The 26,621-nt window shown below is 54.1% G+C and overlaps 1 protein-coding gene across 1 annotated transcript in view; it reads right to left on the reverse strand.

Moving 5' to 3' along the window:
• The window catches only part of PEPD (peptidase D), a 119,290-nt gene extending 112,727 nt beyond the window's left edge, over positions 1-6,563 (reverse strand). The window contains exon 1 of the mRNA XM_080644309.1: positions 6,394-6,563. Within this exon, the coding sequence (XP_080500435.1) occupies positions 6,394-6,410 (17 nt within the window). The 5' untranslated portion in view covers positions 6,411-6,563. The remainder of the gene's footprint in view (positions 1-6,393) is intronic.
• Positions 6,564-26,621: the final 20,058 nt, after the last annotated feature.

Consider the following 26,621-nt stretch of genomic DNA (forward strand, 5'->3'; position numbering starts at 1 on the left):
GGTACAGAAGGTCACCTCCCTAGACATAGCATCTAGGCCTCAGTTGTATTTCAGCTCCAGGCCCAGAAAAGCTGCCAGGACCAGCTGCAACGACCAATCAGTGGAGACCACGACTTTGAAAGGGTACACCTGGAAAAGCTAATGAATAGTCTATTGAGATCCTTCCCTAAGACCTCCCCTAACCTTCTAATCCCTAAAAACCCTCAATACAAAGGTCTCAGGGTCCTCTCTCCCTCCCAAGAGCAGGCCTGCACCTTTCCCTTTTTCTTCACCCACAGGCGTGCATCTCCTAAACTCTAAGGGTCCCCAGAGACTAGCAACCAGGGGAGCAATGGGTCGCGGCAGGTGGCAGCTCCTCTTCAGCTAACACCCTGATCCTGTGTCCAGGGCCCCCTTTTCTCTGACTTCCCAGTGAGCCAAAGCAGCCCCGCCTAGGCTCTCCTGTTGCTTCTTCTATCCTAAACCCTTCCTCGTGCCAGTGTCCCAGCTTTAATAAACGTGCTCTCAAAATCACCGGGACTCGTGCTGTGAAATCTCTCCTGCACGACATCAAGAACCCGCAGGCTACTGGCCAGCCTGAGGCAGACCCGCTCTGGGACAGTGGGACCCTCAGAGGCAGAAACACTCCTCACAGCTTGGCTCCTCAGGATGGTCTTCCCTGGCATCCCTCCCCTGCCCATCCCCCGACTTGGAATGGGCTGGGCTTCCTCCACTCTCCCAGCTTTGCGCCCAGGGAACGCCTGAGGACTCTTCATCAGCAAGCTTCTCCATGCCTCTGGCATCCAGGTGGGTCTAGCCAGGGAGAGGCACCGAGGGGGCAGGAAGGAGGAGACTCGAGTAGGTGAGAAGAGATGGGGAGAACAGAGAATCCACTCCCGGCTCCCTCCCTGGCGGAATCTGGGACTATGACAGCTGGCAGGCCCTTCACACAGGGCCACAGTCCCGCCAGGCCGCCCTTCCTATAGCACATCCTTTGATGGTTCCTGAACCAGCTTCCCTCCCCTTTCTCCCTGACTCCCTTAACCTGCCCACAGCTCTAAAAACCGACCCTGTACTGCACTCTCTTCAGTCACCCCTGAGGAAGGCTCAGCCAGGTCCCCAGCTGCAAGGACACATTCCCCTGCTAACACACATGCAGCCTGTGTTCACTGACGCTCATCAGTGAGGTCCACCTCTGCCCACTGTACAGCCTGTGAAAACAGAGACCCGGGTCTGCTCTGCTCACTGCTTGGCACACAGCAGGTGCTCAATAATTGTTTGCTGAATAAACAACAGTCACAACATGGGGACACACACACAGCTGTGCAGATCAGAAGTTGCCACATCAGCCTCCGCAGGGCAGGAAGCAGAACCCTCGGGCCCCAGCCAGGCTGGGACGGGTGGAGGGCCACGCACAGCTTACACATGCTGACAGGACTACAGCCTCCCTCCCCTTTCCGCTGCCCTCTCCCTTCATCTCTCCCAGAAGGATGGACACAAGGGGCCAAGGCTCCCAGTAAGTCAGACCATTTCGTGTCAGGCTCGGCCACAAGGATGAAAGGGCAGAGGTGACGGTTATAATGCCTGCATCCCAGCTGGCCACACTGTCAGGAACTGAAAGTGCAGCCGCCAGCATCCCTGCAGGGCCCTGCACACTCTTTTCCCCACTCAGCAAAGCCCATGGAGTGGGGTGGGCACGGGGAAGAACCTCATCTTTACAGACTCCCCAGCAGCACTGAGGGAATGACACCGAGGCACTGCCACAGATGCCCCACCAAAGGTGCCCAGATCCAAGAGGCCTCAACAGCGGAACTGGCTGAAACCTCAGCCTGCAGAGCCCAGTGCCACCCACCTCACTCTCCACCACTCCTGGCCCCTCTGGCTCAGTTCCCTCCTCAAACACACCAGCTGCCAGCTCCATCCCACCACTGGGCCTGCCACCACACCTCCATCTGGAAGGCTCTCAGTAGGGGTGGGCTTCCTCTAGTCTAGAACCTTCTTAGAGGCCTAAATCCCCCAAGGAATCCAGACTATGGCCTTCTGGCACGAGGGCCAAGCAGCCCAGGTTGAGACAGAAAACTCGATAAGGCACCTCTCTGTGAGCTTCTGCTGCTATTGCGAGGAGAACCTACAATACTGCCCGGCCCTATGCAGCTCAGGGAAGGCAGCCCAGCCTGAGCCCGCAGGCAGGCTGCTGAGCTGCAGTCTTTCGTTACGGCAGGGCACCCCCAGAATCCAGGTTTATAGAGACATGCCCTTTGATTCCTCATGGCATAAACCAAACCACCAGAGAGAATGTTGGGCCCAGAGCCAACGCGGTGACTTTTCTCTGCAAGTTCAGCAAAGGCAGCACTCATAAAACATCTCCAATTGGTTTCTGCTGGAACTTTTAACAGGCACCCGGAATGTAAAAGGCAAGAGGCAGGTCATCCTGAAGTCCCAGCATAGGTATACTTTCCTGCAGGCAGCCGAGGGCACAGGCAGTGCCCAGGGAAGACAGCAGGAGCTGGCAGACAGTGGCTCCTGGGCATCAAACACCTCCACAGAATAAGCTCTGGCCCCCACAGGCCAGCTCGCACCCTGCGGACTGACCACCAAGGCCCAGGAAGCAGCCAGTGGCCAGGACTGGGGCAGCCCCAGGAAAGGGTGATCCTACAGCCCCTGCAAGCAGTTTCCTACCCCCCAATTGTACCCATTCCCAAAATCGGTTCTGAGCCACCTCTTCCTTTGCCCTCAATGGCTACCTGGCTTGCGGGGTTCTTACTCAAGGCTCCTAGACCTCTGGGGATTCACTGATAGAATTTTAGGACTTCATTTACTTGGATGGGGAAAAAAATTATGTTTATTTGCTCTAACCTCTCAAATTTTCTTAATGTAAGCAACTAACCACAACAACATCAGTAGTGACTGTCACCAACAAAAATCACAGATATTTTCATGTATCACTGATGTCACAGTATCTCAAAATATCACTTTTGCTCTCACTACTTCAAAATTAAGGTGGGTATTGGACCTGTGGCTTTTATTATTTAACTAGAGGCCCGGTGCACAAAATTTGTGCATGGGGGGTGGGCAGTCCCTCAGCCTGTCCTGCACCCTCTCCAATCTGGGACCACTGGCTCCTAACCGCTCACCTGCCTGCCTGCCTGATCACCCCTAACCACTCTTCCTGCCTGCTTGATTGCCCCTAACCTCTCTCCCCTGCTGGCCTGATTGCCCCTAATTGCTCTCCCCTGCTGGCCTGATTGCCCCAAACTGCTCTCCCCTGCTGACCTGATCGCCCCTAACTGCCCCCGCCTCGGCCCCCGCCATTGTGGCTTTGTCTGGAAGGACGTCCAGAAGACGTCCAGTATAATTAGCATATTACCCTTTTATTAGTGTAGATGTGTTGATAAAGTATATATTACTATACCACAAATTTATTTTTAACATGTTAATAACTGTATTTCAATATAACTGGTTTTCCTTGTAATCCTCTGTATTTTACTTCATGCATTTAAAGACATCATGCTGAGGAGGGTGCAAAGGTCTCTCTGATGCCCACGCAGTCCACGGCACAGTTTAGGGCAAGATTCTTGCCCTAGAACAGGGGTGGGCAAACTTTTTGACTCGAGGGCCACAATGGGTTCTTAAACTGGACCGGAGGGCCGGAACAAAAGCATGGATGGAGTGTTTGTGTGAACTAATATAAATTCAAAGTAAAGGAGCGGAGGGGAGAGCAAGAGAACCGGATAGAACAGCCAGATCCGGCCCGCGGGCCGTAGTTTGCCCAAGGCTGCCCTAGAATGTGTTGCCACTTTTGGATGGAGCCACAATGCCAAGGACCAGTCTGTTTCCTCGCCCTCAGCCTCCAGCACAGGCCTGGCTCCAAGCCCACTGGCTGACTGTCAGCCAGGCCAGCCTGCTCTCCCTGGTTAGAGGGGCCTCTAGGCAGCTGGTCAACAGCTCCGCTCTGTCTCCCTCTCTAGAGGAGGGCCAGGGGGCTAAGCAGAAGCAACTGAGAGAGGGCTGTGTGGAGTCTGGACCAGGCCTGGGAAGGGCTGGGAGGGCAAAGGGACACTCAGTGGCCAGTACACAGACCCACCCCTACCCCAGCCCAGGGTCAGCCTGATGACTCCTCTCCAGGAGCAAAAGGTCCATATCAGGGTGGGAACGAGCTTTGATCTACAACCTGACTCCTCCAGATACTTTCTCTCCAGAAGAATGCTGACTCTAGTGTGACCTATGACCCAACAGGTAAACACCCAGGGAAGCTCACCTGCTACTTCTCTCTGGGCAAAGGCTCTCTGGGCAGCAGATCCCTGGGAGCCACTCAGTTAAAGGATTGAAGATATTTCTTCATCCTACTCAAAATTATGTCCCTCTCCCACCCACAACTCCTTTCCTCAATTACTAAGAGCCTCCTGGAAAGCGGATCGGCCTATTGGACAATTTAGAGTAAATCCCCCTTTTCTTCATTCAGCAGCATGTCACCCAGCACCAATGACAGGGTAGCCACATGGCCCTGGAGATACTAACTGAACAGGTCCCTAGAGGCATGAAGGGCAGCAAGCCCTCACCAAACCATCATGGGCAGGCGTGCAGACGTGAGGAAGCATCCTGCCAGCGGGAAAAACCAGGACTCTCTGGAACTCAGGGGTTGGGGGGTGGGAGAGGATGAGGTCAGGAAAGGATTCTAGAACAGGGACCATCTGAGCTGGGCCTGCAAGTATGTGAACAATTATGTCAGAGAAACAGGACACTTCAGGGCCAGCAGGTGGGTAGGCAAAGGGGAGAGGAGAAAGAAAAGAGCCATGTGGGGGAGCAGATGCAGGCAGGTCCTGTGCAGGGGAGAAGGCTCAACTCTACCCAGGGAAAGCTCAAGACATGGCCCAAGGAGAAGACAGGGCTTCTTCCCACCACGTGCCATAGAATGGGGTGGGGGTGACCTTAGAGCAGGCGGACCCTCTGTCTCAGACTTGAACTCCCTGCCTAGAAAGAGCTGAATCAACCTGACACAATCTCCAGAGGAGTATTTCAAGTTGAATCTAAGATGCTAGCTTAGGGCTTGCACTAATCCCAAAACCACATGGCACACACCCCAGGACTCCCATGGCCTCTCCTGGCCCAGGCTCTGTAGCACTAATGGCCAGACTGCACAGTGGCCCACGGCCATGACTTGATGGTGGGGTGTCCCATTATGTCTGAGCTCAGACCCATGCCCTCCATGGCACACACCAAGACCAGAGGAGGCAGATGGATGACAGAGTCCCATGTGTCCACCTGCCCCAGTGGCCCGTGAACACCTAAGGGTAGGCTCAGTACTCTTCCTGGAAAACAGCAGATGCCCACTGTGTGTCCTAAGCTCTTCCAACCTTGGAGGCCAATAGAGGGGGTCACTTTCTATTGTCATTCTCCCCCAAATAAAGATGCACCCATTCTACCGGTTCCTCCATTCTGACCTCAGCACCCAGCCTTGCATCTGGGGAAGAAGTTCTCCCTCTTCTACCACTGCCCCTCCTAGCCCAGCACCACCAGGCCCACATGCTGTCCTCCCCCTGAACTCACACACAGCCCAGTGATCATCTAAAAAGCAGATATGAGCAGATTAAAGCACTTGAAGGGCTCCAGGCCCTCAGGACAAAGTCTGGAGAAGCCATCTTAGGCACCACACCCTCCAGCGCGGAGACTCACACCCCTCACTCCTGTCCCCAGAACACTCTGAACTCTCAACCTTTGCTCAAATGTTCCCTTACCTGGGACACTATCACCAATGCTTCAGTGTGACCCCGCCTGTCCATACTTTCGCCCACTAGGACCACTCACTCATTCTTTCATGCAGCAGAATTTATGAAGCACCTACTATGGGCACCGCGCACTAGTGATATCCAGGAGTGAACCAGAGAAAGGTCCCGACCTTACATTCTAAATGGGAAGACAAGAAACATAAAAATATATGTTCTATATACTTTAGTAGAACAGGTACTTTGGGAAGGCTTCTCTAAGGAGGTGACATGTGGGCCCTGGAGGAACTGGGGAAGTGCCCCAAGGAAGTGGGGAAGTGCCCCCATGTCAAATACTGCCTCCTCCCCAGCGCCCAGGGCCCTGGCGTCCTGGCAACGCGCCGCCTTCCCATCTGACGGTCTTGGCCATGAATGCGCGCGTCCACCCGAGCCCCCACCTCGGCCGCACAATGGGGACGAATGGGTCCTCCCCCGCCCCCTATCCAGGACCCAAGGGGAGCGGGGAGCGGGGAGCGGAGCTGCGGGCACAGCGCCGCCCGGGACTCGGAGGGCGGGGCGAGCCTCCCCGAGCGAACACGCGCTGCGCGCCGCCACCCAGAACGCCGGCGAGGGCTGCCACCCACTGTGCAGCCAGGAGGCCCGAGCCCCTCTCCGCGCCGCCGGGCGAGGCCGGCACTGGAACTGCACTTACCTGCTGGCAGTCGCCATGTTCGCCCCGCTCCGGCGTCACGTGAAGTGCGGCATCAGCTGAGGCCCGACCAGTCCTGCTGCGGGGGGCGGAGCCTAGGCGGGACCTGGGCGGGGCTGGGGGAGCCGGAGTCTCTGACCCGCCCCCTCCAGCGTGGAGCCCCACGGAACCCCGGGAGGTGGAGCCCTGAGGGGAGGAGCATCTCTCTGCTCAATGGCTTATGGCTACAAGCGAGGGGCGGGGCCGAGGCGGGCGGAGGCCTTCCCACCGGGAGGGCGTGTCTGGAGGGCGGGGATGCCTTGATTCAGCTGCCCCCTACCTAGAGCAGGGGTCCTCAAACTTTTTAAACAGGGGGCCAGTTCACTGTCCCTCAGACCGTTGGAGGGCCGGACTATAGTTTAAAAAAAAAACTATGAACAAATTGCTATGCGCACTGCGGCCCGGGAAGAGTCAGCTGCTAAGCAGGACAGGCAGCGGCACCGGGCGGGCTGGATAAATGTCCTCAGCGGGCTGCATGTGGCCCGCGGGGCCGTAGTTTGAGGACCCCTGACCTAGAGTCTCAGCCCGCCCTGGGAGGGACACCTGGTAGAGGAAGCCCCTGACCCAAGCTAGGGGTGGGCCAGAGGTGACAGCTATTGCTTACCAAAGGAAATGGTTTGAGCAAAAGCCCGGGCAATTGGAGTAACAAAAGTTCAGTGTCCAGGAGAGAGGGTGTGGGAACAAGAGGGTGGCCTTAGAGGTAAAAGCAAGGATCAGATCCTGCCGGGCTTTGAATATGGGGCTGGGGCTGGGGCTTTATGTCTGGTAGGAACTTTCCAAGCTCCCTCAACTGCAGGATGAAGGAGGACCTGGAGCAGGAAGGCCAATGAGGGTCTCGAGAGAAGAAGGCATGTAGAGGATACAGTTCAGGAGGGAGACTCTACCAGAGGGCATTCCCCTCTGCTCTGCTGGACACTGGTGTTAGGTGCAGGGTCCTCCTGACAGCTGGGCGGAGGGGTACCAGGGAGGGGGATGGGAAGTAGGTGTTCCAGGAGAGCAAGCTGGGCTGCAGGTGCCTTAGAACAACAGTAATATTAACAGCTACTGCCAACTTACTGTGCCCCAATCCTTTGCAATGTTAGCTCATTGAGTCCTCATAACAGCCCTGTGAGGTAGGCTTCATCCTGAATGCCATTTTACTGAGTCCCAGAGAGGTTGGTAACTAGCCTGAGTTCACACAGGGGCCAAGTTCATGCAGTTAGTCACACCCCTGAATAGTGGCCCACACTGGCTCTGTGAAAGAAAGGGGCCCATTGCTGGGGTCCTGGGCCATAGGATGGTGTGCAAGTGTGTGTGGACAGGATGTGGGTCCCAGCACATGCCCCTGGACTCCTAACCCCAGCCCCCAGCCAATTCAAAACTGAAAGCAGCTTCTAGTTGAAGGGTTTGAGTGTGGGGTGTCTCTTGTTTCTTTATCAAGACAAGAATGTGCGTCTCCATGGCTGGGCTGGGGGGTGGAGGGCACTAGGGCCTATGAGATGGAGAAGCAGCTGCTGTTTGTCCCCCCCAAAGCTGAGAAGAGAGCAAGCCCCTGAAATAGGGGGAGGAATCAAGCCAGACCATACGCAGAGTAGGTAGCACCACATGGCTGCTTCAAATCTCAGTACCATCCCTGGTTTCCTCACCTGTCGGGTGGGAGCTAATGGTCCCACCTCATGGGACTGCCTGAGAATTTCCTGAGCAAACATCCGGGCACCTTTAGCCCATGGCACAGCCAGAGGCCAAAGCTGTCAGGAGGAAGGTGGCCTTTCCAGATAGAACCAGATAAGATCAAGGAGAGGTGATGGAAGAAGGGCACCCCTTTCCACTACACATAGCAATTCTCAGGGGTCTCTGTCCTCCAGGCAGGACTCCAGAGCGGGTCTATCAGCCAATGTCAAGGGAGGAAACCAGAGGCACAAGGCCCTACACCCCCACTGCCGGCCCTGGGTCCCCAAGAACTTGAGCCTCCCATTAACCAGTTGCTCTACCTTCACCTAAAGAGACTTGATTCCTTAATAAGGGACACTTTTTAAAAACAACCAATAGTGAGCAGAATGCTCACTTTATGGAAGGAAAACCCTGTTCGGGAACTAATCACAGTCCCTCTGACATTTTTTACATAAAATATGTCAAAATTAAGCTAATTGCCAGCTCTGAGTATTTGTTAATGTGAAAAAGAAGTAATTATTCTAAACATCCACAAAATAATAAGGGGAGGGCACCTACCAACTGAGTGGAGCACTCTTGTTTGTGAGCAATAATAGGAAGGCCCTGCCCATGACGCCTGCCCACCCAGGCCCCTCTGGACCAGGGCCGTTCCTGCCAGTGTTAATGAGCCTGGCACAGAGGGCTGCCCCACACCTCTCTCCCCTCCCCATCAGAGCTCTGGCAGGGGCACCAGGAGAAGTGGCCCTGGGAGTAGGAGAAGATTGCATAGTTATTCATGCAGGGCAGACCCTGGACACTGCTGGGAGCCAGAAGGCAATTGGGGGAAGATTGATTTTAGAGAGTTGGAGCGGGAGTGTGTAAATCAACAAGAGAGCGGTAGGCAGCATACTCGGGCCTCATGCAGTGATACCTCCGAGGTCACAGGCCCTTGGCTGAAACAGTCTCCCCTCTAGTGACCTACAAGCGGCTGGGAGATGTTTGTGCTCAAGGGACCCAGCAGCCTGAGTATCCTAACTTTCCGGGGAGTGCCCTGCCCCCGCCAGACGCCCTGTGGAAACGCAGCTCCCTGTGCCTCTGTGACGCTGTGTCCTGATAGGCTTCCCTGCCCTGCCTACCCCTCTCAATCTGGCCACATGCTCTTGCAGTTCCCTGGGCACGGCTGACAACGGGCTGCCTGGAGATGGCAGGCCCAGAGGTGACCACCAGCCAGACTCTGACTCATAAGCCATCCTTGGGGCCTTTTAGGGGTGTCCCCAGAAGAGCCATGTCATGGGCCCCATCCATCTTCTGCTGCACACCAAGCACACTGGCCTGCTGGAGGGCTCTGGGGCCACACTGCAGGTGGCCTGGACGCTTGCTCTGCACCTGGCCCTGAGCTGTCACTCATGAAACCACTCTGTGACTGGCCGCACTGGGAGAGGTTGGGGTCTAGACCCTACCCTAGAGATCTAGGGACAGAGAGGAAGAGGAGCCCTCAGTGTTGTTCCCAAGGAGCCCCCACCTGGGAGGGCCAACAGCAGGGGTGCATATACTATTTTTACTGTGGTGAGCAGGGCGTTCTTGAGAAATTCTAGGCAGGAAAGCATGGAATCCAGGCCCATGTCTGGAAGGAAAGAGGCCTCAAGAGGGTTGGAGGGGAGATCTGAAAAGAGCCAGCAAGACTCTGCACCAACCACGTGGGGGCCCCAGCTTCGGGTGGTGAAACCCCACACGGAGTGTCATTTGGGGTTTCTGTGATTGCTTTTTTGCTTTTGCTGAGAACAGAAGACTGGGCTAAGAAACCAGCAACAAACAGGCTGAACAGAAAGATAGAGGGGGGGGGGGGAATAGAAGGGTGTGGGTGTGCGGGGCGGTGAGGTGGGGGCGGGTGGCATATTCTAGCCTGACCTCACCCCGGTGGGGAAGGAAGGAGTGTGATGGGAATGAAATGCCCGCGGCTACCTCTCCATCATGGCTCTGCAGATGCCTCCTTCAGCGTTTGCAGTGTCCGCAGCGGCAGCCCTCACCCTCCCACTCCTGAGGCCAGCGTGGCCTGCTCTTTCCTCCAGGACACACCACAGCTGTCACCACCATCCATCAGGCCCCCGAGGAGCCCACATCACGCCATTCTCCTCCTGCCCTCCTTCCCCTGGCCCCGGCCTGAGTCTCCATCCTCCTGGAGGAAGGAGGCGGCCGCGCTGAGGGGCCTCCCTAGGAAGCGCCCGTCACCGCCTCAGATGAAGTGGTCCCTGTTGAGTGCTTTGCCAGGGTCTGCGAGGCAATTCAAGATGAGAAATGGAACGGTGGCTTCGGAAAGGCAAATCATTCCAACAGCACCTTAAAAACATCAACGGAAACAAGCTCTTTGTGTGTGTGTGAAAATGGGGAATATATTGTTTTTCACTGTTTGGAAGACTGTTTTCTCATCTTGAAGTCACAAGCTGTTTTCTTCCAGAGAGACTTATAAATACATCCAATTATTGACATTCAATATGGGAAATAAGGTTCTGAAATGGTTTTCTTCTGTGCACGCGGAGTGGGCTGGCCAGGTTGGGCAGGTGATAATTACTTTTATTTCTTACAAGTCCTGGTCATATTGGTGCAGAGTGGCTCCTCTCCCCACCTTTTATTGCTTTCACCTTTATTACACTTCCCATGTTGTGCAGGGCTATTCATTGGAGTAACTTTATTACCACATTTCAAGATCTTGATAAAAAAAAAGAAAGATATTCCTAATATCCAAAGTGTGAGTGCAAAGGTCCGGGGCAGGGGAATCTGGTTCTGTGGCTAGTGTCCTGGAAAGAAATCTCCCCGGGGGATGAGCTCTCCCCTGCCCAGCTCCAAGTTACTGAGCGTCTCTGATGCTACCGCAGACATTCACAGCTGCCCCTCACCTAAGTTCGTGTCAGGGTAACATTTCAAGGAGGTTGCTTTCAGCCCTCTCTGAAACCACCCGCAGACTGTGGTAAGGAGATCAGATGGGGTGCCCCATGAAACACTCAGCACAGCCCCTGGCTCCTGATGACCAACATCCTCACTTCAGTGGTCCTGTGAGAAGTAAGGTAGCAGGAGAGGACCAAGACCCTCATCCCCAAGGTGTGATGATGACCGAGATGCCCTGTGAGTTCCCTCTCAGCCCTGCTCACCTGCAGAGCAACTTCCACAGAAAGGGGTGGGTCCACAGCCCCACGCCCAAGTGGTCAGTGCTCACTGCCTTCCAGAGGACTCCCCCTCGAGCCAGCTGGGATCCTTGCACGTGGGCTGGCACTCCAGGCAAATGAAGAGCTGCAAGGAGGTTTGTGAGATGGGTTAGGGACATAGAATAGATCGCAAAAGTGACTTCAAATTCTGGTCCTTGCCGTGTCCACATCCTTGCTTTGTGATGCTGCAGCCCCTCCCATTCAGAAGAGGAGTCTTTTCCACCAGCCCTTGAATCTGGGTGGTCACGAGACTTACTTTGGATAGTGGGACATTAGCGAAAGCAGAGGTTCTGGAAGGTGTTCATGCCCTGGGCTGGCCCTCTGGCCACTCTTGGGCGCCCTGCCCATGTGAAGATGCCCTAGCTACCCTGCCAGAGGGTCAGACACCTGTTCCACAGCCTGCCAACCAGCAGACACGCAGGCAAGACTGACCTAGAATATCAGGCTCCAGCCAACCTGGTGCAGCAGAGACCAGCTGGGTAGGCCCTCAGAACCCTGAGCTATATAAATGGCTGTCTGAAGCAATTACCTTGGGTACCTTGGGTGGTTTGTTGTGCCAGGTTATCAAAGCTGATGCGGAGCAGAGAGAGAAGACCCTCCTCCCCAGAGAGGAGGTTGAGGACAGGTGCCATAGGGGCTGGGAAGAGGTCCAGAACAGGCCTCCCAACATGTGCCACTTGGGCATCTGAATTAGTTTGAGCTGAAAGAAATGGAGCCCCTGCAGGCTCATGAGAAAGTTTTACTGCTCTCTTAAAGAATTTAATTAGGGACCTTGCCCATAAAAAGAGTTATTACCGGAAATAACTTGTTATGACCTGTCTATAGGACAGGACAAGTTCCTAATTACTGAACATCTGCTCTTCTTATCGTCCTACGAATGACCTTCCTTCCCTCTGAAGCCCCAACGTGCTTACCTCATCCTTAGCTAAGGCTTATGTACATCATTTTCTCTTTCTGTCTCAGAACCTCTCATGTGTGTGGGTTCCCGTAAGCATGTATAGAACTGAATTTGGTTCTTTTCTCTTGTTAATCTGTCTCATGTCAACTTAACTATTAGAGCAGCGAAAGGACCCGGGAGCAGGGAGGAAAGTCTTCCTCCCCAACAGCTATTTTCACAAGGAATTCTGGGAGATGTAGGGTGCCAGCATCTTCTTCCCTGGGGAGAAAGTGTGACCTTCACCTCACCTCTGCCTGGAGCACAATTTGACTGTCAGCTCGGAGAAGGCTGTAGGGACCTTGATTCTGCCTCAGCACCATGTGGCTGCACTGCCTTTGGGGGCACCCGGAGGTAGCCCCACCACATGCTCACAGCTGTACTGTTGCTGGAGGCTGGGCAGCAGTGGTGCAGAGAAGTGAGGCCCCAGGGGGTGTGCTGGGCAGCAGACTTGTAGCACAGGAAGTGGGAAGACTCTATGGGCTTCTGCAAGAATCACACTGGGGAGCCCCAGGAATACCTGGAAGAGACTTTCAAGGCCTCTGAATACAGATGGGACTGGAGCCAATTAAATCCAAATGATCATGTCGATAGAGCTTTGTGTCCACTGAAAGCCCGCAAGCCTGGCCTGGGGACTTGGCCTGCACTGTCACACCCCAAAGCAAGGCTGGCATGGGGTGCATACAGCATGGGTCTGTGCCGGGGGGCCTGGATGGGTAACTAACGGTGACAGTCGGTGGCAGAGTTCACCCCTAGGCTAGCCTTCTGGAGAAGGCCAAACCGAGCGTAGATCTATAGTAGAGCCCTGCTCCTTCCAGAGCAAAACACCTCACTGAACTGCTGCAGAGACACCTGCCCAAGTCCAAGGCTGGGACGGCCCGCGCTGAGTCCCCACCCCACTTCCCAGTGCTGCCCATTACATCCGAAGCATCTTTTAAAAAGAGTAATGGATACCCAAGAAGTCGCCACTGCTGTGCTCAGTCCAGACAGTAGCACGACCTCTGAATGAGATGCCAAGTTCACTGACAGCATGGTGAGCCTGCGGGTCTCACTCCCTTCTTCATCCTTTTGGGCATTGAGTTCAGTCTTTGGGAAAATCACAATTTTATCTCTAGGTCTCAGAGACCGATATTTAGGGCTGGAGGGAGAATTCACTAACCATCATTTCACAGTGGAAAGGCCAGAGGCAGGAGCTTCTGCACAAGGACCCTCCGAAGAAGCACTCATCTCAGGTCCCAGACCACAGATTCGCCCGCAGGACCAGGCGTCCGCCGGTACAAGGCCTCTCCCAGTTTCCTTCCGGTGAGGCTGGCAGCTGACAGGGGCTGCCCAGAGCCTCAGGGCCCGTGCCGGTGAGGGTGGGCACCAGGCCTGCGCAGGGAACTGGGAGGTGCAGAGACCAAAAACCTCCACCAGCACCTCCTCTGCTTGAGGGAGGAGGCCGAAACCGGGCCGAGAAGAGCATGTGGAATCTTGGTGTATGTTCCCTGAACTCCAGGCTGCGGAGCTGGCGGCTCAGAAACCCCTTTTTATCTTTGGACCTGGCTGTCACCAAGGGTGTAGTTTGTCCCGCTGTCAAATTACACTTGTTATGTGAACTTAAGGGTCCTATCTAAGGAGGTTCCAGGCCTCAAGGGAAGGCCCACCCAGCCGAGGAGCAAGCTCCAAGCTCTTCTGTGTGGTTATGGGGGGTCGGGGAGGGGGCGGCTCATGCAGCCCGGCCCTCGGAAATCTTGGTTTGGGGGGCTGAGGTGTGTGAGCTCAGACACCTCAGCCCACACAGCTGCATGTGGTGTGTAGCCAGGTTCTGGGTTCACTGTGTGGGCAGCCACCACGGCAGCCTAACCTCTCTGGTGCCTTCAGCTTCCTCACATGACTAGGCCAAGCCAGCCCTATCAGCTGCCTCTCCAGGGATGAAACATGGGCGCTGGGCATCAGTCCTGAGTTCCAGCACCGCCCCCCCCCCCATATCATCACACACCCTCTTTTCTCCTCAGTGAGGGCCCTTCATGCCCAAGTCCCTTTCCACCCTACTTCCCTGTGAGGCCAACTCCTTCTGCCCTCCTTGCAGCCCAGTCAGGAGAGCTCACTGGCAGACCCAGGGGACCGTGGTACCCAGGAGCTCCAGCCCCGCTGGCCTGAGAGCCCGTTAGCCATCACTCCCACCCCAAGATTCACATCGAGTGAAAGCTTGCTGATACCAAATGGCAGAAGGCTTTGGGAAAATAAGTGGGAACATTTACTTTGGAAAGCACTTTGGAAATACCTATAAAATAAAAAAACGTACAACTCAGCCTTCGGACCAGTCATTGTACCGCTCATCACCTACCCCTGCACAGGAGGAGCCGCTTCTCGTGACGGTGAAAGCCGGAAGCCACCTGTGCATAAACCACACAGGAACCCTCATCAGCTCACCTCTGCGAGACCAGTGAAAAGGAACGCCCTCCAGGAGTGGGCAAACTTTTTGACTCAAGGGCCACAATGGGTTCTTAAACTGGACCGGAGGGCCGGAACAAAAGCATGGATGGAGTGTTTGTGTGAACTAATATAAATTCAAAGTAAAGGAGAGGAGGGGAGAGCAAGAGAGCCAGATAGAACAGCTGGATCCGGCCCGCAGGCCGTAGTTTGCCCACGGCTGCCCTAGACCCACGGGGCCACGGTGAGTGGTTTGTGTTTTGCAGGAAAAGGCCTGGTTGTTCATTAGGAGGACCACAGACAGAGTGTTTCCAGGGCAGGGCCAGGAGGACAGTTGGGTTTTGGGTCAGGGGACCACCCTAGTTCATGGGAACCCAGAGCCTGTGTGGGCAAGCCCACCCCCACCTCTGCCCCCAACTCTCCAGTTCCTGCCTCCTGCCTCCCAAACTCCCCCTCTCACCACTATTGACCCCCATCTCCCAACCTCCCAGACCCAGAGCCCTACAACTCCAGCTCTGCCAACATGCACTCTTGAACCCTGACCCCTAACCCCCAACTTCACACACCAACCACTACCTGACTTGCAGTCCCCATAACCTCTGTCCTCCACCTCCTCTCACCCTACCATGACCCTTGCCCCCACTCCACAGTCAATTAGTCCCTCCAGAGAAACGATCCTCCTTCATTTCTACAGCCCTGGAGAGAAATGGAAGCAAATCCTCAGGTGGAGTGGCTGCCAGTGAGAGGAAAACAGTGTTTTAGGCTTTTACTCATCAAGGAAGGGAATGTTCCCCTCCCCCTCCCCAGGATTTGCAAGAAGACATTCAGTCTCCTCCTCCCTCTGAATTTCCAGCCTCCTCAGTGGTTTCCATGGATTCTGAGATTGCTCCCAGCACCTGAGCTCCAGCGAGGGGAAGGGAAGTGAGGGGAGTGGCCTAGTCCGCTGGGGGAGGGGAAGGGAAGCTGCTCCACTGCAGCCCCCCAGGCCCACCTGCTTCCCCGCCTCCTCCTGGAGACCGCAGGGCTCCCAGGGGGTTGCTGGGGACTTGCCAGGGGCCCTGCAAGTCTCATCTTCCTTCTGGATGGCCCAGGGGCCTCCAGACACTGTGCTCTGGCCTAAAAGACCTCAAAGGAGCTGAGAGGCTGAGTGAGAAAATGCCAACAGCGACCACAGCAAGCAGGGACACTGCCCAAACGGTTGGTGAGAAGAGCAGGAGAGTGTAGGAAAGGGGCCTCGTCTCTGTTCTGCTGGATCCCAGCCAAGAGCTCACTTGGGACCCTGTTTCTGGTGCCCTAGTGCTGGCTACAGACTCTGGGCTACTGCAGAGAAAGGATGTGGTGGAGAGTGTCCATCCTGCCTAGTGTAGCTCCTTCTAGAGCAGGTGCAGGGCATTTCCCACCCCATCCCCATCCTATCGCTGTGGCTGCCCTGAGCCCCAAAACCCTTTCACTTTTGAGGGCTGCTGAGTGTGCAGGCCATTGCCCTGCTGAGGGTCCAGCTCAGCTAGAAAAGATTCACAGAGAGCTGCTTTCAGAGATGGGCAGACCGCCGAGCAGGCTGCTAAGGGAGGGAGTACCTGTGGGGTCAGGCTGCCTGCCTGGGTTTCTCCCCAGCTGGGTCTCATCAGGTTCTGAGGACTGCTTCACACCCTTCCAGTGACAACCTTTTTCAGTGTTCATTTATTTGTTCAAGTCCATTTTTGTTGTTTGCAACCAAGAGCCCCTTGATACATTGTTTTCAGTGGGTGTGTGGTCTGCACTGGGCAGTCACTAGTAGATCCTAGCTTCACTCCAGCGGGACGAGTCAGAATCCCCACAATGAAGATGCCACCCAGTTCCACACTGGTTCCTATCCCTCAACTCTGCCCCTGCCTGCTGAAGGCTGCCCACTGGCCATGCCCCTCATCTTCTTTATCCCTTCACCACTCACCCCAAACCTTGTCTCGATCTTCACATTCAACCTGGATGGCTCATGAAACCTGGAAAGGAAACCATTCATTTGCAACCTTAAGGGTGCTTGTGCCGAAACTCCTGCCTCTGGCATTTCCACTGGAAAATGATGGTCAGTAAATTCACCCTCCAGCCCTAAATATTGATCTCTGAGATCTGGAAATAAAATTGCGATTTTCCCAAAGACTGAACTGGAATGCCTAGAGTGCTGGTGACCCAGCAACCCTATTCCTGGGTGTGCACCCAGCAGAAATGTGAGCATCTGTAACCGGCAGACATGGACAAGGCCGCTTTTAGATGCACTCGTCAGAAAAGTCCCAAACTGGAACTACCAGAATGCCCATCTATGGTAAGTGGTAAATAAAGAGGTGTTCTCATACAATGGAATCCACACCACCATGCGGATGGATCTCAGAAGCACAATGTTGCATGAGATCAGCCAGACGCGGAAGAGCACATGTGTCTATGTTGCTCAAGAACTGAATAATTTTTAATATATTCTTATTGATTTCAGAGAGGGAGGGAGAGAGAGATAGAAACATCAATGATGAGAGAGAATCACTGATCGGCTGCCTCCTGCAAGTCCTACACTGGGAATTGAGCCTGCAACCTGGGCATGTGCCCTGACCGGGAATCAAACCGTGACCTTGTTCATAGGTCGATACTCAACCACTGAGCCATGCTGGCTGGGCAGCATGTGGGTTATTTTGAGTTGAAGGCAATCGAGACCCTGCAGGCCCAAAAGAAACTTTTACCTCTTCCTTGAAGAATCTGAATTGGAGGCATTGCTTATAAGAGTTATTACCAAAAATAACTTGTCATGACCTATCTATGTGGCAGGGCAAACATCTAATTACTGAACATCTACTCTTCTTATCCCCCTCCGAAGCCCAGGTGCCTTACCTCTGAGCATCCTTAGCTCAGAATGCCACATACACTTCAGTTTTCTGTCTCTGAACCTCTCATGTGTGTGTGGTCTCTGACTCTCACATATATGTGGGGTTCCTGTAAATCCGTATGTAATTAAATGTGGTTATTTTCTCTTGTTAATCTGTCTCATGCCAATTTAATTATTAACCAGCTGGAAGAATCTTAAAGGGTAGAGTAAAAATTTTTTTCTCCTCCACAAATTGCAACAGACACCACAGGGCCTGCAAGCCTGAAATATTTATTACTTAACCCTTTACAGAACAAATTTGCCAACTCCTGACCTATTGGGTTGGGGGATTGAACCCATAACCTGGTTATGTGCTCTGACTGGAGATTGAACCAACGACCTTTCGGGGCACAGGACGACACTCAACCAACTTAGCCACCCTGGTCAGAGCCAGTCTTCCCTTCTTGAAACTCTCTCTTGCTTTGTTTCCCACCTGCCCTTCCTCTCCTGACATTCTTCCTGATTCTCTAGCCAGTTCTTCAACTGCTGACAGTTGGTCCATCCTCAAATAATGGGATGACCCACCCCCCAGGGCTCTGTCTCAGACCCCCCACTCTCTAACTGCTGCCTCCGTGCTCGCAGCAGCAGCAGCTTCGTCTCCAGGTCAGATTCAGCCCTTGGCTCCATTTCTGTATGACCCAATGGCACCTCCCAGGTATCACGGGCAAGACAAACACCCTCAAAGAGTCACTACTTGCCCGCCATTATTATTCCCATCTCAGTGACTGTGCAGCCAACTGTCCACACAAATCTGGTGTCACCTCACCTTCACAGGAGCATGCCATCTGTCACCAATTGCTGCCAGTTCTCCCCTAGATATCTCTGAACTCCGCCCCCCCTCCCACACCCACTGCCCCGAACCAGGCTCCCTCTCTTTCACGCTAGGCTATTGCCAGAAACTTTAACAAAGGTATCCCAGCTTCTGCCCAGTGGTCCTGTAAATAAAAGATCTGATCTTGTCCCTCGCAGCTCTTCTGGGATGCCACATTAGCCGTGGGCTAATGCAGTGAGGTCTCAAGCAGGGCTGCACTTAGTATCACCTAGAGTGCTCCTCACATGTCATATCCGATCCCACCTCCCCCTCCCCCGCCCCCCAGCTGGCCGGGCCTCTGGGTATCCAGCCCCAAACTTGGATACCACTCCACCCGCCTCCTTTTGTCAGCTCTGGGCCATCTTCCACTGCCGGTGTCCCCTCCACTTCCACACTCCTGATGCTGCTCTTCTGCTTGCTGTTCCCCAGGCAACTCCCTCTGCCACCTCCTCCTCCACCGCCTTCAGGATGGGCCCGCCTTCCCTGATGGGCCCACTTCCTGTCTGCTTAGGTGGCCCTCCTCTGTGTGCTCACTGTGCCTGCGTTTTCCTCACCCCACACTGTCCTGGAGGCCCTGGGCTTGTCCATCTTCCCCACCAGAACTGCATCCTAGGACTGCGGGACTCCAACCTGCCTCCTTCTCCTTGGCAGACACTCTCTCTGACCAAACTCAGGCTCCTCTGAGCTTCTCAACTGGCCTCCACGCTGACCTGTGGGACCTGACTCTGAGCACCAACAATCTCATTCTCCCCCACACTGGTGACAGCCTCCTGAAGTTTTTGCAGGGGGTTTCTCAAGGTTGCCAAGAATGTACTATTTGTTCAATAAACACCTGAGTCTAGTCTCTCCCCCGCCCCCCACCCCACCCCCATCTTCCTGGCTCTGGGGGAGGTGAGGAGCCTGCTTCCATAGCCCAGTTAGCCGACCGACCTCCTCACACTGACCACCCCCACTTTTGCAGCTTTTGCTTCTCTGACTCTGCTGCAGGCCCTGCTCACTCCCCTCCCTACTCCCTCATTCGCCCTTTAAAAGGTCCTGTCACCTCAACTCAGAGTTGAGCTCAGTTCTACACCCACGTCCCTTGGTCCTACCGCGGTGGTTACTAAATAAGATCTGACTTTACTGCTTTTAGCTAGTGTCCAGCTTTGTTCTCTCACCTCCCCTAGCATCTGTGTTTGAGTGAAAGGCAGTCAGGATGTGAATGGCTCATCCCCCCTCTCCAGTGAGCATCTGCTGCCTGCCCGCCCAGGGTGTTGCTCTTGGCCAGGCCTGCCACCCGCGCCAGCGGGGGCTGGCCAGCCCCTGCCCCTAGGTGGGCCCTCAAGTAGACTGATTTCCTAGGGCTGTTATAACCCATTGCCGCACACTGGGTGGCTTAAAACAACAGAAATTTACTATTCTTTCATGTTTGGAGGCCAGAAATCCAAAATGGATTTTTGTGCTGGTTGGTTCCTTCTGAGTCGCTGAGGGAGAATTACTCCGTGCCCCGCATCGCTTCTGGTGGCTGCCAGAAGCCCTTGGCTCTCCTTGGCTTGTGGTGGCATAACTCCATTCTTGTCTCTGTTCCAGTGGACATATTTTGGTGGGATCACCATTCAAGCCACTACACCAGGGCTCGGCAGGCACCCACCCCTGTTTCTGGTGCTCCGGCTGGCATCTCCAAAGTGATAAGACAGATCCAGGGGAGAGGGCTGGGCAGGGAAGGTCTCAAAAGTGTGCAAGGGCCTAGGATGAAGAACCTGAGACCCCCCATTCTGACATACACACCCTCCGGCCTCTGTCAACTCCTCCCCAACCATGAGCACTCAGCTCAGAGACAAGAGACCTAGTCAAGGCCTAGTTCTGCCTCCAGCTCACTGTGTGACCTCGGGCAAGCAGGCCTTCTCTTGGCGGAGATGAGCCCCAGCCTTCCTGCAGCCCCAGCTCTGGGGCTGAGTGTGAGCTGCAGTGCCTCCTGTTTACATCTCAGGATCCTGGTGCACTCTGCCTGTCCCAGCACAGGACGGTGTGGAAGGAGGGGCTAGGTGTCCTGGGGAGGGGAGGGTCTCACCTGGGCACATGGCCGTTTTGGGAAGTCCTTGCACTTCCCAGATGGTCATGTCTTCACCGTGGCTGTATGGAAATTGCTTCTTCCCCCATTAATCTAGTTCCCTGCAAACAGTGACGGATGGCATATGGTGTCCGGGCACAGAGAAGGATACAATGAGACACCATGGGAAGCCAGTTCCTCTGGTAACAAGGATGGGGCTGTGAGCCTTCACAGCAAGGACTCTTGAAGGTGTGTGATGTCCATCAGGGGACTTGCCTTCAAAGGAGCCTATGAGGCAGGGACGATGTGGGAGGAAACAGGGGATTCATTCCCAAGACACTTGCGTTGACCCCAGATCCATCATGGGCATGGAGAGAGCACAAACATGTCCACCCCACTTGCAGCCTTTCCTGGGTGGAGGCGTCTCCCCCTCCCAGTACATCACTGGTGGCTCAGGGTCTCGATGGAGGATTTAGGACAAGGAGACCATCCAGGACCAGGGTGTGTGGCTGTTCTTATGCAGTGGTTAAGGCAAGAAGTGAGGAGAGAACCAATATTTTCTCAGCTCTACATCACTTCAGTCTCATAATGCACCAATGAAATAGGTACCATCATTCCCCCATTTTATAGATGAAGAAACTGAAGCTCAGAGGAGCTAAGTAACTTGCCTAGAATCACATAGTTCTTAAATGAACAGGGCAGGATTCCAGGCCGGTTTTTCTGGCTTCAGTGTTGCTCTAGCCTGGCCTGGCATGGCTCAGTGGTTGAGCGTTGACCTATGAACCAGGAGGTCACAGTTTGATTCTCGGGCACATGCCCGGGTTGCAGGCTCAATCCCCAGCTGGGGGCATGCAGGAGGCAGCCAATCAATAATTCTCTCTCATAATTGATGTTTCTATCTCTCTCCCTCTCCCTTCCTCTCTGAAATTAATACAAAAACGTATTTTTTAAAAAAGAGTAAGCCTCTACCACCTCACCCTCACCTCTGGGGCTGGTCATGGCCCCAGGTGAGCCGAGAATGGAATAATGAACACATTGCACAGACTCATCAACCCCAGCAAAGACTCTGCCATTCCATTCCCTAAATGTTTTAACAATGGTTGTATTAGGGGTGTGGGATTGTAAGGGATGGTCTTCTGTTTTCCAAATGTCTGTTAGAGTGCTTTTATTGTCATTATAATTAAAGGGATAAACATTTAAAAATTACCTACCCAGTTGCTTTTGTCAGGAGCACAGCCAGGATAATTGACATTCAGAGGATGTTGCTGTGGGGACAAGCCGAGCATTCACAGATCCTCCAAGCCCCATTTCCCTAGTCTCACCTCAGATTGCCGGCAAGTTACTCACAGCACTTCATTTCTCTGCTTTCACACAGAGCTGTTTTTACCAACCACATCTTAACACAGTGCCCTCTGTCTCTGCTGAGGATCGATAGACAAAATGCACACGTGTAGATTGTCTCTGCATTCTCCTTAACACTTCCCTCATGGCCACCATCTGCTGTGCTGCTCTCATCCCTCGCCAAGAGCCAGTTGACAGACTCCTGTTGGAGTCATAGCTAAGGGAAACACACTCTTGATCAACCTGCCAGCCCCAAAGAGCTCAAGCTTGTCTGTTTTCACTCACTTTGTTTTCACAGCGCCCACTACAGCACTGGGCATTTACTGCTGCTTCAGGTACAGCTGGACCCAAGGGACCAAACGGTGTTATCAGGCGTCTACCTCCCTTTTGTGGCTTGGCTTTCTTCTCTTGTTGGCTTCATTTTCAGGCTGGCTTCTTACGGCAGCCAAGACAGCCATTACACTTTCACATACCAGTTTGTAATCCCAGAGAAAGAGAGGACTTTATCCCACAAAGCCCCAGGGAGGACTGGCTTGGGTCACGTGCCCATCACTGAACCAATCAGGGTGGTAGGGGAATGAGGTCCTCTCACTGGTCAGGTTTGGGTCTGTCCCATCCCAGAAGCTAAGGGGAGGAACCAGCTGTGTTTCCCTCTGGAGCCCCGCAGGGAGGGGTCTTCCAACAGAAGAGGATGCGGAAGGAAGATGCTGACCAGACAGAGCCCTAGGCTGCCCAGTCCCTAGAATGTCCTGACCTGGACATCAGATTTCGCCTCCTCTAACCTATACTTCCTCATCCTGATAGATGGTACAACCACCAACTCCCCAGTTTTTAGAGCCAGAATGTTGCAGATTATTCTTTGTTCTTTTCTATCCCTCCCCCAAGCACTGATGGAAACTGGAGGCATGTGGCCAAACCCAGCCAGCCAGCAATCTGGCCTAAGCCCAGCAGTTCTTGATCCCAGCAGGGTCTTCCCTGCCCTCACCACCACTCTGAGAACCCTGGAACAGAGAAGGCACGATGCCCATTTCATGGATAAATACACCGAGGCCAAGCTGAGCTGATGATGTCTCTCCTAAGGACACACAGGAAGCCATGGCAGAAGCAGGGCAGAGTCCAGGTCTGAGACCTCATTGAGAAATACACCACCCACTCTACCCCGTGACCTGTGCTCCTTGCACCTATGGTTGAGTGTTGACCTATGAACCAGGAGGTCACGGTTCGATTCCCAGTCAGGACATGTGCTGGGGTTGCAGGCTCAATCCCCAGTGGGGGACATGCAGGAGACAGCCAATTAATGATTCTCTCTCATCATTGATGTTTCTATCTCTCTCCCTCTCCCTTCCTCTCTAAAACCAATACAAATATTAAAACAAAACAAAACATATTTTTAAATAAAAATAAAGCTGGAGTGCCTCCTACTCTTTCCAGGCCCCATGTCTGTCCAGGGCCACCCAGGTCCATCTGTCTGTCATCACAGAGGTTCCTCCTCATTTCTACCTGTCCTCTTGCCCTGACCAACATCAAGAGGCAATTTGGTGGCTGCCTTTTCAACCCCTAACTGTTAGCTCCATTACTGTCCAGAAAAGCTTCCAATTGGGTTTTTTGGAACTGAGGAAGCCAAACCTTTTGCTCCCACCTTGTGTCCTACGCGTGGAAAATGAACTCCTCTCAAAGAGGAGCTCAGAAGCCTTGATTACTCTCGCCCCAGGCTTTCTTCTCACTGCACCCACCCCAGCTTTCCCTTTCAGCACAGGGCCCATCCTCCACCCCACCACTCAGTCCTGAAGCTCAGAAGTCCATGCTGATCCCTCTCCTCAGCCCTCTCCCCAATTCCATGGAACAGCCAGCAAGCCCTGCACCCCATTGCAGCGGCTGCACAGCTGGTCTGCCTCCCTCAACTGGAGGGGCCTGACTAGGTTTTACTTCAGCCCCCCACTGCTCGGTAGCTTCCCCAACACTCACGTACAGCAGACCGGTATTGTGGTTCTCAACCCTAGCTTCACATTTAAAACACCATGATGCCAGGATCTCACCCCTGAAATTGGTCTGTGTGGGGCCCAGGCACTAGAAATTTAGAAAGGCCTCCAGGCAGTGCCAGCTTTTATGAGTGTTGAACCAGGACAGTGGCGAAGTCCCCCATCCCCACTCTCCACCCCCCATGCTCAGAACAGACCCGGGACCTGTGCTTGGAATTGAACTTCCGCAGTCCTCATTTTGACGTTCGTAGTAATTTTTATCTTTGAACTTGTGTTTTGTAAGGGACAGTGGAACATGTTCTGGGGCTTGTGTGTCACCTTCCACCACCTCCCCACATGGAAGAATGGGCTCCCAGCCACCTGCTCCCCACCCCCCTGCTCCACCCTCTCTGCTGGGGGGTGGGGTGGGGGCTGAGCACAAGCAATGGGAGCTTCAGGTTGAGCACTGAGTTGTAGAGTGGGGCCCTGGGTGTCTGTGAGGGTTGCACTCACCCCACAAGTATCCCCCATGCCCAAGGGAGAATGGCATTAAAAAGCAAATAAAAAGCATCACAGCATGTAGAGGGAGAGACTGTGGGAGAAAGGAAGTTTTCCCTGCTCTTTGAACAAGGCACCCTGCAATGATGTAGCTGCCCTACCTCCAGGGGGCGCTGATAGCGCTGATGCACACTCCTGAGCTCACACCCAGGGCTTTCTATTGACAGCACCACCAGCCCATCCCAGAGGGTTTTCTCTAGGAGAAGATGGGGCTCAGGAGACTCTAACAGGGACTGAGTAGGATCCTCCACCCCCACCATTGCCAGCCTCTGAGCTCATGTCCTCCACTTTCCCCTCATTCCATGCCCATCAGCCTCCTTCCCATCCTCCCAGCCCTCGGTGTCCCCCTTGCTGGCCTGCTCCTCCTAGCCTTCTGGCTGGCTGCTTGGGCTCACTTTCACTTCGGCTTTCAGAGGGGCCCTTCTGAGCCGGGTCGCATTTTCTTGGTAGCACGTGTCTCTCTGCAGTTCCTTTTCTGCTGGTTTGATTGTGTGTCTGCGGAGTTATGCCCCTCCACACTCCCTGAGGCCAGGGCTCCTTCTGTTTGGTTTACGGATGTGTTCCCAGAACCGTGCTGGACACACAGTAGGAGCCCAGTAAATATTTGGTGATGGCACAAGCAGAAGTCTAGCTTAGTGTTAGGGCTGTAAGTCTCCTACAAAGGGCTGACTTACAAAGTGCTGGGCCCAGACAGAGCTCAATAGCCGCCCATCAGCCGACCAAGCAGGGTGCTGGGTGGAGCTGACAGGACTCATTGCAAAGTGCCTGTCTCGTTCCATAACTCACTCTTGGCAGGATGGCCATGAACACCCGTAGCCTAGAGGGAAAACCATGTGCCTTCAGCTTAAACACGAGGGAGGAGGTGAGGTGTCTGATACACTCAATTATCACCCTAAATCCTATCATTGCTCATAATCTGCCTGAGATAAATCTCAGGCAGGTAATTATTATGTCAGGCCAGGTACAGAGAGAAGTTTTAAAATAGCAATCAAAGAACTTCCTGGTTAGTTCGAATCCATCCTAACTCCCTCCAGGGGACAAAAGTGCTTTGGCTACAGAACTGACCAGGCGTAGAGAAGTGCTCCATGCAAAATGGGGCCTCCTGGCCTCAATGTTTCTCTCCCTCAGGTTTCAGAATACACCCCTGCCTGGAGTCCTAAATCCATGATCACCCGTCTGGAGTAAATCATAGTGGAATGACGCCCTGTTTCCTGAGTGTTAAACCCTAGCTGCTCAGCCAGCAGGCCAGACTGTGCCAGCCTCTCTCTGGCCGGCCTCAGCACAGGCCTCTCCACTCAGTCCAACGTGGGACCTTGATCCCCCTCACCCAGGCCCTCCTGAGGCCCATCCCTGGGTCTGCCTTGGGAGCTTCTGCCTGCTGTCCCTGTCCTCAACGGACAATGCTGGGCTTATCTGACCTGCACTAGTCAGAACCCTGGGCCTGTGGCAGGTCCCAAGGGGCTCTCCCAAATTAAAAATTGTACAATTTTCCTCTTAATATCACTAGTATGTGATGCAGTTCCATGATGATAATTTGTCTGAGTGGAAATTGCCCTTGGAGTGTACCCTCCCCTGGCCTGGAGGTCAGGCCAAAGCCACTGCAGGGGTGAGTTGTCTTGGGTGGGGAGGAACCAAATCTGACTTAACCTCAGATTTCTAACTGGTCAAATGAAAACGCCGCTACTTTAGAAGTAGAGGAGAATCCCACGTGCACGCCTGAGCCCCTCCCCACAGCCTGAGACCCTCCAGATAAAGTTCGAGCCCATTATCTTGGGCCTCCCTGCCCAAGCCCCCATCTGCCTGTAGCCTTGTGTCCTCTCTTGTCCAATCTCAAATCCTGTCCTGGCTGGACCCAGAACTCGGGTGGTCAGTGCTCCTTTCACACTCCTCGGCTGCCATTCCCACGGGGCTTCCTCCCACCACAGAGCCAAGCAGGAGGGACCGCTCTCACCTTTGAGCCCAGCAACCCCTGCCCTCAATTCCTACACCATGTGTACTGGGACCTCACTGCATCGTGGATGTCTCTACCCACATCCACATCTGCTCTCCCCTGCACCCTCGGGGTGGAGAGCAGACGGTGCTGCTGGTTAACACATGCTGGGTGGAGGGTCTGATGGCTGCTGGGAGGTGGGACTACGCTGTAAGGCTGAGACTCAGGATTGATGTTTCTGTCAATCACTGAACCCATCAGGGTGGTAAGGAATGAGGTCCTCTCACTGGTCAGGTCTGGGTCATGCCCCACCCCTGAAGCAAAGGGGAGGAATCAGCTGGGTTTCCCTCTGGAGCCCCGCAAGGGGAAGGCCCAGAGGGGCCTTAAGTCAGGAAATGGGTTTATCAGTGCAGCGGTACCCAGGGGCTGGGGGCCTTCAGGAAGGGACTCGTGGTGACAAAGGCAAGAAAACATCCCTTGGAGCCCCCAGGACTAGGAGA

The sequence above is a fragment of the Plecotus auritus genome, assembly GCF_963455305.1.
Source record: "Plecotus auritus genome assembly, chromosome: 10".
Lineage (NCBI taxonomy): Eukaryota > Metazoa > Chordata > Mammalia > Chiroptera > Vespertilionidae > Plecotus > Plecotus auritus.